This window comes from Lithobates pipiens, unplaced genomic scaffold (genome assembly GCF_037356315.1).
Source record: "Lithobates pipiens isolate NorthernLeopardFrog02 unplaced genomic scaffold, aLitPip1_a1.2 Scaffold_22, whole genome shotgun sequence".
Lineage (NCBI taxonomy): Eukaryota > Metazoa > Chordata > Amphibia > Anura > Ranidae > Lithobates > Lithobates pipiens.
Genome location: NW_027507784.1, coordinates 170,318,171 through 170,331,834, shown reverse-complemented (window position 1 = coordinate 170,331,834; position 13,664 = coordinate 170,318,171). Strand labels below are relative to the sequence as shown.

General features: G+C 44.6%; 2 protein-coding genes across 4 annotated transcripts in view; one reads left to right on the top strand and one right to left on the bottom strand.

Moving 5' to 3' along the window:
• The window catches only part of HYCC2 (hyccin PI4KA lipid kinase complex subunit 2), a 216,346-nt gene extending 215,295 nt beyond the window's left edge, over nucleotides 1-1,051 (bottom strand). For 2 of the 3 annotated variants that reach the window (XM_077448631.1, XM_077448632.1), the window contains exon 1: nucleotides 803-1,041. The gene's annotated coding sequence lies outside the window, so the exon portion shown is untranslated. Of the gene's footprint in view, nucleotides 1-802 lie in introns of all 3 variants that reach the window. The other variant, XM_077448633.1, reaches the window with a different exon arrangement.
• Nucleotides 1,052-1,109: 58 nt separating this feature from the next.
• NDUFB3 (NADH:ubiquinone oxidoreductase subunit B3) lies at nucleotides 1,110-12,909 on the top strand. Its single transcript, XM_077448634.1, has 3 exons — nucleotides 1,110-1,258; nucleotides 10,867-11,011; nucleotides 12,689-12,909. Exons 2-3 carry the CDS (start codon nucleotides 10,869-10,871, stop codon nucleotides 12,843-12,845), a joined length of 300 nt encoding a protein of 99 aa, XP_077304760.1. The 5' UTR covers nucleotides 1,110-1,258; nucleotides 10,867-10,868; the 3' UTR covers nucleotides 12,846-12,909.
• Nucleotides 12,910-13,664: the final 755 nt, after the last annotated feature.

Genomic DNA, 13,664 nt, shown 5'->3' with positions numbered 1-13,664 from the left:
ATTCAATCAGCGGCACACAAATTAGATGGATGGAAGAACTTCTCCCCCCCCCCCCCCATCAGCCAATGTATTCTGACAGTGGGACCCCGTGCTGTCAGAATACACTGACCAGCGGCTGCAATTGATAGGCTGGAGCTGCCGATTGAGGGGGGGGGGGGGGGGAGTCCCAACAAGACCCCCAACAAGACCCTTCAGCAGAAGTCCCTGAAACGAACCACTTGTGTCAAGCAGAGACGGCCAGACTAGGGTTGCCACCTCATCCCTAACATATGAATTACACAGGTTCTGAGGCCGATTCAATGCAGATAAGGCACCATAAGTTTAATCATCACCTTAATCAGCCACGGAACCTTTTAAAGGGATGAGGTGACAACCCTACCACACGCTGATCTAAATTCATCGGATCCAGTAGTCTGTGGACCCGTGTATGGCCAGCTTTAGTGTATTAGTGGTCATAGACAGGTCAGAAAAACAAAGATCAGGATGAGATGAGAGAGATCCTACATTACCAACCAATGTGAAAAGGTTTTCCAATGAGATGAATGGCAATGCACTGAAATGAATGGAGTGTCTATGTTTCTATAGATGGCTATGGCCAGAGATGACATTGATGACACAGCCTGGTGTGCAGACTTCCCCCCTGTGCTCACACTCCTGACACACGGAGGACTGTCTGGGCTGCACGGCTGTCCACTGACGTGTGCTGCAGAGGTGAGTGTGAGGGGAACCCCCTCCTCCTTCCTTCTCTCCTCGTCCGGGAAACCCCATTCCCTTCCCTTCCACAAGCCTTTCATTCATTCACCTGCTTTAATGACATGAGCTCCTCCGCCACAGCCGCCCCCGCTCGGTTCTGCTCACTCCTCCTCCTCTCCCGGAGCCCCGGTCATGTCTCCCCTCCAGCTCTTCTTCCTGACAAGCTGCAGCACAGCACCAACGCCACCTGCCATAGGACAACGCCGCTGCACAAGCAAGCGCCGCCCTGATTGGTGTGCTGCTCGGGGCACACGTCACCGCGGAAGCAGGGACAGCTGTTTGCGTTCTAAGCCTCGTTTCGGTATACTCACCGCTGATTAGACAATGGCTTTGGAAGAGGTCATTCTGTAGTAAATGGCTTTGGAGATTTTTTTTTTTTTTACTCGATAACTTTATTTATAAATTAAGGAGCTCACAAGGTTACTCTGACATCCGTCCTTCATTGATACCCGTTTCCGGTTCCGTTCTGCAAGAAGTGGTCCTGCTACGGAGGCTGTGACTGCAGGTGAGAAGAGGGATTCATTCCTTCGGTAAAGGAAATATAAGGTTGATGTGTGGGCTGGACTCGTTTGTAAGCTTCGGTTTTCTATAGCATGAGTCTGACTGTCATGGGATTTCAAATTTTTTACAAAAGGAAAACAAAACAAGAAAGCAGTGGGTTGAGAACAGCTACATTCTAATGTATGAAAAGTGGGCTTACAGAAAATAATTGTTCATGGCAGCCAATTAGATCTCCAGTCAAAAAAGGATAAACTATTATGAGATAAAATACTAAAACCAGCTTTTACTGCAGCCTTCGCCTTCAATCAAAAGATTTCACATGCAGTACTCTTTTTCTGCCACTAGATGCCCTCTGTACCCAGGTTATACTGGACAGTGAAAGGACAAGCAGAATAATCATGGGGCTCACCTCTCTGTCCTCTCCTCCTATCACCATGCCTCATGTCAGCACATGAACTGGATGATAGCTTGTGCTGCTTCTTCCTCTCACACTCCAGCCCTGCTGTACAGATCCTGCAAAGCTGATACAAGGTCAAATTCACGTACCTACACTAATTGTTTTTAAAAATACATTTCATGGTGTATTTTATACCTGCAATAAAGTCTAAATAAATCCAAAATGTAATATATTGCATCTTAGCAATCATTAGATGTGGTGGCTGCATCAATTTTATTTTTGTAGGCTTTTCTTAACTCTGTTTTCACCAGCGATCTGGCCAATAAGGGTCCTTTCACACGGGGCGGATCAGTGGTGACCCGCCCCGTGGATATCCGCTTGCTCAGCGGAGATCGCTCCACTGATCCCCGCTGAGCAGGAAGATGACAGGTCCGTCTCTGCACACTGCGCAGGGACGGACCTGTCACAGCGCCGCTCTCCCCTATGGGAGATCGGGTGACGACGGACCGCAGTGTCCGTCGTCACCCGATCCGATCCGATTACAGATGGAAAAATAGCTTTTTCCTCCGTCAAACTTTTTCGGAGCGGGTCGGATGTCAGCGGACTAGAGCTGCAACTAACGATTAATTTGTCTGTCGACTAATCTATTGATTATTTTTTGGATTAGTCAACGACTATCCGATAATTTTTTTTTTTTTTTTTTTTTTTAAATGCATCTAGTGGGTTTTTTTTGTTTTTGTTTTTTTGTTTAGCTAATTAATCCTTTGGATAACCTTACAAAAAATAAGTACATAAGGGGACAGTGTCAGTGTGTTTTTGTTTTTTTATTATTATTAAACGGAGGGTGAGAAGAGAGGGGGGGCGGCGGCACGGAGGGGGAGAGGAGAAGGGGACGGCAGCACGGAGGAGAGGGGGAGATACTGAGAGATACTGACGCATCGACGCCCTGCACGCACATCAACGTATTTTTGTAGTCGACGTAATCGATTACGTTGACCCGTCGTGGCAGCTCTACAGCGGACATGTCACCGCTGACATCCGACGCTCCATAGAGCTCTATGGAGCATCTGTTCAGGTCCGCCTGAAAAACTGACAGGCAGGCCTGAATGGAACGGTAGTGTGAAAGGGACCTAATACAACTCCTGTATTAGAACGCCCCCACTACGGATAAAAGAGCACAGGGGGCAACTTTTTGGTAGCAGTGTTGTCAGTCTAGAGGGAGGGGAATGTTAGATATTAGCAGATCACACCTGCAATTATACCAACACTTTTTATCTTTTAGGATAAAGGTTTTGCATAAAATCTGGTTATTGTAAGCTCCCCTGCCAGTGTTAAATGGTGGTGTCTTCTAACTGCTATATCTGCCGGACAGCTTGTTCTGTTGAAAAATAACCGACTTCCAGTCTGGATCACCAGGTTAAAATAAGAGAGAAAACGAATGCAGCCTTCACATCTAAGATTTGATAAGCTAGAAATGTTTGCATTTGGGTTTAATACTGATGTGAAGCCGAACTCCTGAAATTTGACAAAATCTACCCTTCCAGTGGGCCACCCTGCACTGCAAGGTTTAAATGCTTGTTTGGCCTACAGGTACAGGGATGAGGTGTCTTGCTTACCTTACCCCTGGATCTGGAAGGGTCCCTCCATCCATGTATCCATTCCAGTGCTGTCACCTCTCTAAGGTGCTCCCAGTTGCAGTTGCATGTTCGCCGCCTCCACATACAACGTAGGGTTAAAGCCATTCTCTGGAAGAAAAATGAATTGACCACCCCAAATGCCCTTTTTAACTCGCCTGAACCCGCAATCACGTGGCACCACCTTGCCTGAGTCTTCTCCTCTTCTGTTTACTTCCTGGAAGGGTCCTTCTTTGGGTGTCCACATCACTGCTTGTGAGACCAGGATACTTCCTCTTAAATGGCCACTGCTGTGGACCTCTCAGAGAGAAGAGGAGGACCTAATTTCAGGGGGACAGTAGGGGACTGGTGGTCTCTTGGTGACATCGCAATGCAGTATCATTGATCCCCCTGCTCTGAAAAGGAGCAGCAGGGAAGGACCTGGACTGGGAGCCTAGGTAAGTACTTTTATCAGTTAAGGGGGTTAAAAAAAAAAAGCACTGGATAGGTTAGAGATGGGTGAGGGGAGGTATAGTTAAAAATGTGCTTTTGCCCTGAGTGAGACTTTAATAGCCCTGCATTGTATGTGATGATGCTAAGGGACTGCCCACGGCCCGGAGCTTTGAGTAGAAGAGAACCGTGCTGGAACCGGCCAGAGCAAGGGATAAGTTGAAAGGCTGGCCTTAGCCTGTATTTGTAGGAGGAGCCTGAGAGGGCTATTTAAACCTCCTCCTTTGTCAGGGCCAGTGTCGTTAGGATTTAGGGGTTGGGAGATGATATATGTTGGGGGAACAATTTGGGTGGGAGGACCAGAAAAGGCAGTGTGAATATATGCACTGCCCTTCTGTAAGGGCAATAAGTGGAGGGGATTTTGGTTTAAGAAGATGGTCTAGGCCGGGTTTACACTGGTGCGACACGACACTCGTCCTGAACTGTACCAGGCTGCATGCCCTCAACATGGGGGGTGGGTACTTTGGGGCAGGGGGGTACACTGCGGGCCCCCACCCCAAAGCACCTTGTCCCCATGTTGAAGAGGACAAGGGCCTCTTCCCGACAACCCTGGCTGTTGTTTGTCAGGGGCTTATCGAAAACCCGGGAGCCCCCTTTAATAAGGGGGCCCCATATCCCAGCCCCCCGCCCTATGTGAATGAGTATGGGGTATATTGTACCCCTACCCATTCACCTGGGGGGAAAAAGGTGTCAATAAAAAAAAAAGCGCACTATCAGGTTTTTAAAGTAATTTTATTAGGCAGCTTCGGGTGTCTCTTCTGACTTCTCCATGCTCTCCGACCTCTTCTCCTGCTCTCCAGTGTTTTCTGATGGGCTCTTCCGCAATCTTCCGCTCTTTTGCCGCTCTTTTACTAGCGTTGGCCCGGTCTTCTCTGTCGTCTTCTTCTCTCTTCTCTTCTTCCGATGTCAAGATGTTCTCTCCCACTGTAATGCAGTGTGCGCGGTGCCCAACAACTTATATAGGCATGGGGCGTGGTCACCAGGTGATGTCATCGGGTGACCACCCCACCCCTTATGATGTCACCACCCCATCATGCGCCGGTGACCACGCCTCATGCCTATGTAAGTCATTGCACACACGGCATTAAAGCAGGAGAGGGCGTTGTATTAACATTGGGAGAAGACGATGGAGAAGACTGGGCCAAAGCTAGCAGAAGATAGCAGAGGAGCCTAGCAGAAGAAGTTGAAAGAGACCCCCGGAGCTGCCTAATAATAAATTACTTTTTTTTTAAATTGACACTCCCCCCTCCCCCCCCCCCCCCCCCAGATGAATGGGTAGGGGTAAGATGTGCCCCATACTCATTCACATAGGTCGGGGGGCCGGGATCTGGGGCCCCCTTATTAAAAGGGGCTCCCGGATTCCGATAAGCACCACGCCCACAGACCCTGACATCCAACGGTCAGGGTTGTCGGGAAGAGGCCCTTGTCCTCATCAACATGGGTGCAAGGTGCTTTGGGGTGGGGGGGGCCTGCAGGGCGCCCCCCTGCCCTAAAGCACCCAACCCCCCATGTTTAGAGCATGCGGCCTGCTACGGTTCAGGGGGGGGGCGCTCTCTCATCCCCACCCCCTATCCTGATTGGCCGGGCTACGTGCTCGAGTAAGGGTCTGGTATGGATTTTGGAGGGGGGCCCCACACCGTTTTTTCGGTGTGGTGGTTCCCCTTAAAATCCACATCAGACCGAAGGGCCTGGTATGCCCTTGGAGGGGCAACCCATGCCGTAATTTTATTTAAAATTTGGCGTGGACTTCCCCCTCAAGATCATCAGAGCACAAATCGCATGCCAAAGTTGGATCAGGCAAGACGGCGATCCGACTTTGATCCGACTTTGATCCGACTTCAATGGCCGAAGTAGGATCAAAGTTGGACCAAAGTAAGGCAGGGAGCATTTTCAAAGTCGGACCAGTTAATGGCTGGCTCCCATGGATGGCTCCCATAGGGAAACATTGATTTTTCACATGTCATGCGACATGAGCTCCCACTATCGTAGCGTTTGTCACACCAGTGTAAACCCGTCCTCAAAGTGGAGAAAAATAAATGACTGACAGGCCCCCACCACTCCCTGTGTTGCAAGAGTTTTGGAGGTAGCTATATCCTTGGGGACAGCTCTCATTTAAAGAGGAAAAAGTATTTGGTTGGTGCCAGGCCTCTGTAATGCACATATAGTCCAGACATTTATCCAGGATATGGTCATACATGAGGCAGGATTTGTTTGTAATAGATTGTGCATTTAAGAGTTCAATTTTGCTGCTTGTTGATGCAACATGTCTTTGCACGGGCCGTAGCAGACTATAGTCCACTTCACGTTTCCCATTCAGCCCACTGAGAGGTGGTACCATAGAGATGTCCAAACTATATATCAGATAGGAGACGGCACTCTGATGACAATATCAGCTGGAGTAACTCAACATAATAGTGATGCCAAACTATATGGAAAAAGTGCAGGTTGTTTTTAGCTGTGTAGCCAGAATGCTAGCTGCAAGGACTTTCAACTCTGCAGCAGCGGCGATGGGTGATTTCAATCGTTATATTAGCTCAACTGGAGAAGCGTCGAAGAGACTGCACCAGCGTCCTCACCAGTAATGGTGTGTATGCAGCAATCTATATATGTTTGTATAAGCTTTATCAGCTTTACAATTCAGTCCATAGAGCAAACAAGAGCAGACAGGTGAGTGCAAGATAAAGCAAAACAGGCAATAGTAGCAACAGCTTTTATAGTAGCTTTAGGCCCCTTTCACACTACCGTTCCGTTCAGGCCCGCCTGTCAGTTTTTCAGGCAGACCTGAACGGATGCTCCATAGAGCTCTATGGAGCGTCAGATGTCAGCGGTGACATGTCCACTGACATCCGACCTGCTCCAATCCGAAAAAAGTGTGACGGAGGAAAAACCTATTTTTCCATCCGTCATTGGATCGGGTGACGACGGACACTGCGGTCCGTCGTCACCCGATCTCCCATAGGGGAGCACGGCGCTGTGACAGGTCCATCCCTGCACAGTGTGCAGAGATGGACCTGTCATCTTCCTGCTCAGCGGGGATCGGCAGAGCGATCCCCGCTGAGCAAGCTGATATCCACGGGGCGGATCACCACTGATCCGCCCCGTGTGAAAGGACCCTTAAAGTGGAAGTAAACCCTCCTATAATTTTCAGTCAAGGAAGCTGCCATCTTGGCCTCTAATGATTCTTCAACTGCCATAATGCTGCACATGTGATCAGTTATGAAACCAGCCATTAGATGGTTTGAAAGTTTGGTTGAGAGCACAACCAATGTGAAAGTTAGCATTTCCGGCATGCCGGGAATGTAAGTGTTTTTTGAAACTGGGTTTACTCCCACTTTAAACTTATGCCTGTACACACGACCATTTTTCCTGTCGGAATAAACTCTGAAGGTTTTTCCGACAGAATTCCACTGAAACTGTCTTGCGTACACACGATCATACCAAAGTCCGACCGTCAAGACCGCAGTGATGTACAACAGATACAACGGAACTAGCAAAAGGAAGTTCAATAGCCTCCGTCTCGTACTTGCTTCAGAACATGCATAGTTTTTGGTCCGTCGAAACAGCATACAGACGAGCGGTTTTCCCAATAGGAATTTGTTCAGTCGAAAAGATTTAAAACATGTTCTATTTCTAGGTCTGTCGGAATTTTCGATGTAAAAAGTCTGATGGGGGCATACACACGATCGGAATATACGATGAAAAACTCCCGTCTGACTTTTCTGCCGGACATTCCGCTCGTGTGTATGCGGCATAAAAGCTCTAATTGAGCATCTTACTGCTGCATCCAAATATCTCATCTCTGTTTTGTTATATACGTTTTTAAAGAACAGTCCTCAGAGCAATCTTATCAGCAAAGATAAAAAGCGGATTAAAGTGTTAGTTAAATATACTCAAGCAGTAAACTCAAACCTTCCTCTTTATGCTGTTTCATACATGTATCTCCCTTGCTGAAGCCCATTTCTTTTAAGCAGAGTATTCATACAAATCCTTACAGATTGTCCCACTTCAGTCATCTTAAGTCTGCAGAGAGGTCCATGGACAATACAGAGACTTCGCCGAACACAGCAGCTGTTCCTGTGAATGGTGAAGGAGATGCTGGGAGCAGTAGTGCTACTACTCTCCAGGAGTCTGCAGTGGACAGGATTGTGCTCCATGGGGGTTGTCTGTAGATCTCTTTCATTCTCTATTATGATGGATTTCTGCGCTTTAATTATCTTTTTGTATACATTTTAGTGCTGGAGTGTATGTAGTTATTAAAATTGCACAGCTGTTTTTCCTCTTGTAGAGATAGATTTTCTCTTGGGGGGGTTTCAGGGTGGAATTTATGCTTGTATTGGTTCTGTTGCTGTAGTTTTTCTTATGGAAGGATTCTGCTAGTACTCTGAATCAGAGCATAAGTGGCCTGGCTGTGTATGATGTCTCTCATTTGGCGAGTTGATGGTAAAGGCTGGAACTGTCCATGGCATTGCTAATTCATCAAACCATGCTATCACTTTTCTTTATTTACCTGTAGATGGCAGTATTTAGTCTTATAAATTGCTTCTCGTCAATCTGTGTATCTTCATGCTTTAACAGGACTATCTTTGCAAGAGGTAAAACTGTATGAGGTGTAGTAATATCATGTATAACAAAACTGAGCAAATTTTTGTCAAATAGTAATAGCCAGGCCTCAGGCACACTGGGCTGTTAGCCCCTATGTGTCAGATTCCAGTATTTTTGTGCACCTGGGAGACAGTCCTTTGACAGGCTGAAATACACTGCGTCTGGAAGCTAAATCAAGTCGTACTCACGCTTAGGGCCTATGCGTTTAGGGACGCATGCTCGGAATGTAGAATATCTATGTTCCAGGCATACAATGGCGAGTCGTACAGTGTTCAACTCCAGTGTATTTCAGCCTGTCATAAACCTTGACAGGTAGCGGGGCCGGATGCTGCGTCTGTGCCACCTGGGCACATGAAAACGCTGGGTTTTCAAGGTGGATTTGATTTAAATCAAGTTGCTTTTAAATCACTAGTAATAAGGCTTGATTCAAATCAACTCGATTTAAATCATATTTTTAAAGAGCAACTGTCATCTCTGTCCTGCAGCGGCTTCTCCTCTGACCCTCTGTTGACTCACCGACAGTCCCATTCACTTTATTGGGACAGCTGGTGATGTGACAGTGATGCAACAAGGGGAGGGACGTGGCAGCAGCAGGTGAGTGGATGCCCGCTAACGGTCACTGCCATGATGGATCTGAAATGATAGGTGCTCTTTAAATGTAAGGATTATTCTTGCTGGTAGTTAGAATCTTTACTATATGCACAGAGAATGAAGGTTTCCTATTTAGAATAATAAGCTGTCAGGTTAGTAAAACAGTGATATCAGAACTGATTCAATCATACAGTTTATAGTGTACATAGATTTTCAACACAATGGGATAAAGGAATATTCCTGAACTTTGTTTTATCTCATGGTTACTGTGAAATTGTGTGACTGCTTCAATGCAGTACATGTTATCTCTGCTTGCAGAGCTTGGATTCATTGAATGAGTTGACCAAAAATTTTAATATTGCAGAATATACAGCCTCATGCTACATAACTAAGCTCCATTTCAGGCTGAATAAACAAAATTATTAATGTATGTTAAATACAAAACTATATTTTATATGGATTTTACTCCAAAATCATTCTATTAAAATACATTTAATAAAAATCAAAAAAATCTGCTTTAAGTAAAATTTTTATTTCTTTTATTTTTTAAATCCTTGATTTATATTCACCCTGGTTTTGGTGCAGAGGCCTTGAGGTGGAACTACATGGCATCTGAGCACCACAAAACAAAAACTGTATTTAATTCATTTTTAATATTGAGAGCAAATCGTCTACCCATCTATGTCTTGGCATTTTTAGCCGTGGCCATCTTAAAGCGGAGTTCCACCCAAAAGTGAAACTTCTGCTTTAAAACCTCCTCCCCAGCTCCTGTTTGTGAAACAGAGCTTTTGAGGAGGAGAGAGGAGCGGGTACGTCATTTTGACAGATACCTACTGCCACTTCCGTTTTGGTTGCCTTAGGCGATTGGAAACGGAAGTTCTCCTTTCCCCTCCCTCCCAAAGTCTCCTGGGACACATGACAGGTTCTAGAAGACTTGGGGACCAATCACAGAGCGCAGCACCGCTCGCACATGCGTAGTGGGCACCTGGCTGTGAAGCCTCAAGCTGTCACAGCTGGGTACCCATAGTAAAGATGGCAGCGCCACTGAGGGAGGAGAAAGTGAGAACTGCTGAGGTGAGTGCACCGCTAAATCGTGGGACAGGTGAGTGTGTGTCTATTAAAAGTCAGCAGCTACCGTTTTTGTAGCTGCTGACTTTTAATAAACACAAAAATGTGTGGAACTTTCCTTTAAGGCTACTTTCACAATGGGGTGGGGGGAGGGGGTGCATTAGCAGTAAAGCGCTTTTTCGTTTTAGCGCTTTACCGCTGTTATATCAATGCTTTTTGTCTGCCAGCAGGGGGGGTGTTTAAAACCCCCACTAGTGGCCGAGGAAAGGGTTAAAAACTCCGCTGCCCATTGATTTCAATGTCAGAGACTGTTTAGGAGCGGTGTATACACCACTCCTGCATCGCCCCAAAGATGCTGCTTGTAGTACTTTTTTTTTTTTTTTTTTTTCTGTCCTGCAATCGCGCCGCCCCAGTGTAAAACACCTCAGTGTGAAAGTAGCCTAAGTAAAGGCAGATGATTCATGTAGCATTTACTTCTTGGAATCCATTGGAGGGAGTGCTTAGCTGACAACCCCCGAACCCCCACCCCGGGGGTGTCTAGGCCCAGAAACCAAGAAGTATCTGAAGAAAGGTAAAAAAAAGTTTAAAACAAATATGATGTACTATACCTTTCATTCTGTTTACTAATGCTAGCAGCATATGAATGAGAAAATAGTCAATGTTGATTGAGCGAGTGAAGTTCAGCTTTAAAATGAATTATCTTATTGGTTCGGATTTGAATTGTAATTGGTATGTACAGTTTTGTTTTGTCCTAGTGACAAACATTCTATAGAGAATATAATTTGTCTATACGCATGTTTTGATCTGTTTACTGTTTAAACCTTGACACAGGTATGGGTCATAGATCTGAAGGCCCCGGACATGGCCATGGGAAGCTCCACATACCAGATTACAGGATATGGAAAATAGAGGGAACACCCCTAGAAGACGTACAGGCCAGGCTTGCAAAAAAGGGTCTGAAGGATCCATGGTTAAGGTAACTATGGCTTTATTAAAGTTGAAGGAAAGGGTTCCTGTTTACTTACCACTAAACAATTATTACCCATAGTAGTATGTAACCTGCACAGTTCAAATTATTTTTTAAATTCCTCTTAGGTTTTTTATTTATTTTATTTTTTGGTAAGTCTGCCCATCACATTATAGCCCAACTCAAGGTATTTTTTTCCCCCAGACAGTGGGGCTGTCTACACTGCATGTGTTAACACTCAGTTTGTCTAGGTGTGAACACGGCGTCTATACTAATCTATACTAACCCGATCCTCTAGAAAAGTCCAGAGTGGGTATATGGGCGTGATGACATCGGGAACAGATCATAGCACAAGACCGCAGGGGGTGGCAGGAACCGCAGGGACCAGTCTTGCGCTGGGCGGACTGGAGTATTATATGAGTATATTTAAGCTCTCTGAGAGACCAAAATGAGCAGTTAACCCACTGCACAGCCCCACTGCATGGTTAAAAAAAAATAATTGCCCAGAGTTTAGCTTTAAGCCTTCGGGGTTAATTTGATCATAGTGGCTGCTGGGTGTGTCCCCTGCCACCTTAAAGCGGAAGTAAACCCATCGATTTAATCGTTTAAAAAAAAAACAGTTACATTCCCGGCATGCCGGAAATGCTAACTGTCACATTGGTTGTGCTCTTAACCAAACTGTCAAACCATCCAATTGCTGGCGTCATAACTGATCACATGTGCAGCATCATGACAGTTGAAGATTAAACAAAGGCCAAGATGGCAGCTTCCTTGGCTGAAAGCAATAGGAGGGTTTACTTCCACTTTAAGATCATCATTACTGCAAGTGATTTGACGTGAGCATTAGGGCTGCAACTAACGATTATTTTCATAATCGATTAGTTGGCCGATTTGTTGTTTTGATTAATCGGATAATACCCGTAAAAAAAAAGTGTGGTGTATAATTTAGTTAATATGTAAAGATTTAAATAAAAGGCAATTTATTCTTAAATATCTGTATGCAGTGATAACTATAAATAACCAAATATAGTTTGGGAGCAAAATCTCTAATCCGCTCTGAGAATAACAGACTGAAGAGATATACTGTATATGTATATTAGAGGTTGAATCTGGTAAATATCATCAGACACAGATCAAATTTTTTATTGAAAGAAAAAAAATAAAGACCGTTTTTTGTGGATTTTCAGAAAGAACTGTAATATATTATTATGTATGACTCTTTTATCATAGGCAGATGGCTTGATAAAAGCTCCCTGTGCCTGCTGGCTATACAAAAATGTCGTCCTTCAAAAAAAAATTTACTTTAAGAACGTTCGTTGATTTTCTAATCCGTTGGTGGGGTCAAATCGACATTCGTTTTCGACCACACTGACTGTAAAATTAGAGGGAGCAGAATAGAAAACTTCTTGAGCACACAAATTTTCAGACAAATTTTGGGGTTTTTCGTTCAGAAATTACATTCATTTTAAAATTTAATGTTAAAAGCAAGAGAAATTTTCAAACGATGTTCTTTCATTCAGTGAATGTACAAAGATTTTTCGTATGAATATTCTCGTCTGAAAATCGATACGGGTATGGCCAGCATAAGACCTGGGGGGTGTCATGTGTTGGCTGCTTCTAGTGTGCAAGTTGTGTATATTTACTTATTTTATATTTGCTGACTTATTTACATTTGTTCATTTACAGGAATGAAGCCTGGAGATACTCGGGAGCCTTTGCTAAACCTGTCACCATAGGCCAAGTTATCTTCAAAGGTTTTAAATGGGGCTTTGCTGCCTTTGTTGTGGCACTTGGAGTGGAGTACGCCCTTTTTCCACCTAAGAAAAACAGTGGACACCATTAAAATATGTATAAAAAAGTCTGTTTAAACAAAAAGGAACTTTATTAAAATGATCTTCCCTACTTTAGATGTGTAGTTACTTTGTGCTCCTAAGATAAACATGAATGTTCCGTGCAATTCAAGTGGGAAGATATCAAGTAATATCAGTGTAGCTTAAAGTGAAAGAAAGCTTCCATCTCTGACTTCTACCTATAGGTAAACCTATAATAAGGCTTACCCATAGGTACTGTAAATATCATCTAAACGTGCGCTGTTTAGGAGATATTTACTATATATGCAACAGAAGATGTCATCAGTTCATGTGCTTTGAAGGAACGGCCACTCAGCCCATTCCTTCAGAGTCCTGTGCCTTAAACGGCAACTCCCCTCGGTGACATCATCGCGGCTTCAGCCAGTCACACAGCGGGAGTGCGCAGATCCGGAAAGAAGACGGGTGAGGATGGAAGCGCCCCCAGCAGTGACATTGCATCGCTGGAACACTTTGTTTTCAGGTGCGATGCATTCTAGCACATTATGCTTTTACCTTGCACTTATGGAAAAAAAACTCGCCCAGAGGTTTAAAACTGCTTTAACTGTTTAAACATCATTTCAAGAGTTTACTATTTGTCATCATGAAGAAAAAATCAATTGCATAATTTTTTTGCATTAAAGCATTTGCTTGTGTCATTTTTTTTTTTTTTTTTTTCGGCCCATTGTAATACTTTTGGAGGAAGATTATTCTACTAATTCAAACTAAAATTTCAAATCAGTCTGACAGTTGGAATGCCTTTTCAGTAAAAAAAAAAAAAAAAAAAAAAAAAATGTATAAGGGGTACAGAGAGT

Coding starts and splice junctions, on each gene's coding strand:
- NDUFB3 (XM_077448634.1), top strand. CDS start 10,869: ATGGGTCATAGATCTGAAGGCCCCGGACATGGCCATGGGAAGCTCCAC. Junction 11,012..12,688: donor CTGAAGGATCCATGGTTAAG/GTAACTATGGCT, acceptor GTTCATTTACAG/GAATGAAGCCTGGAGATACT.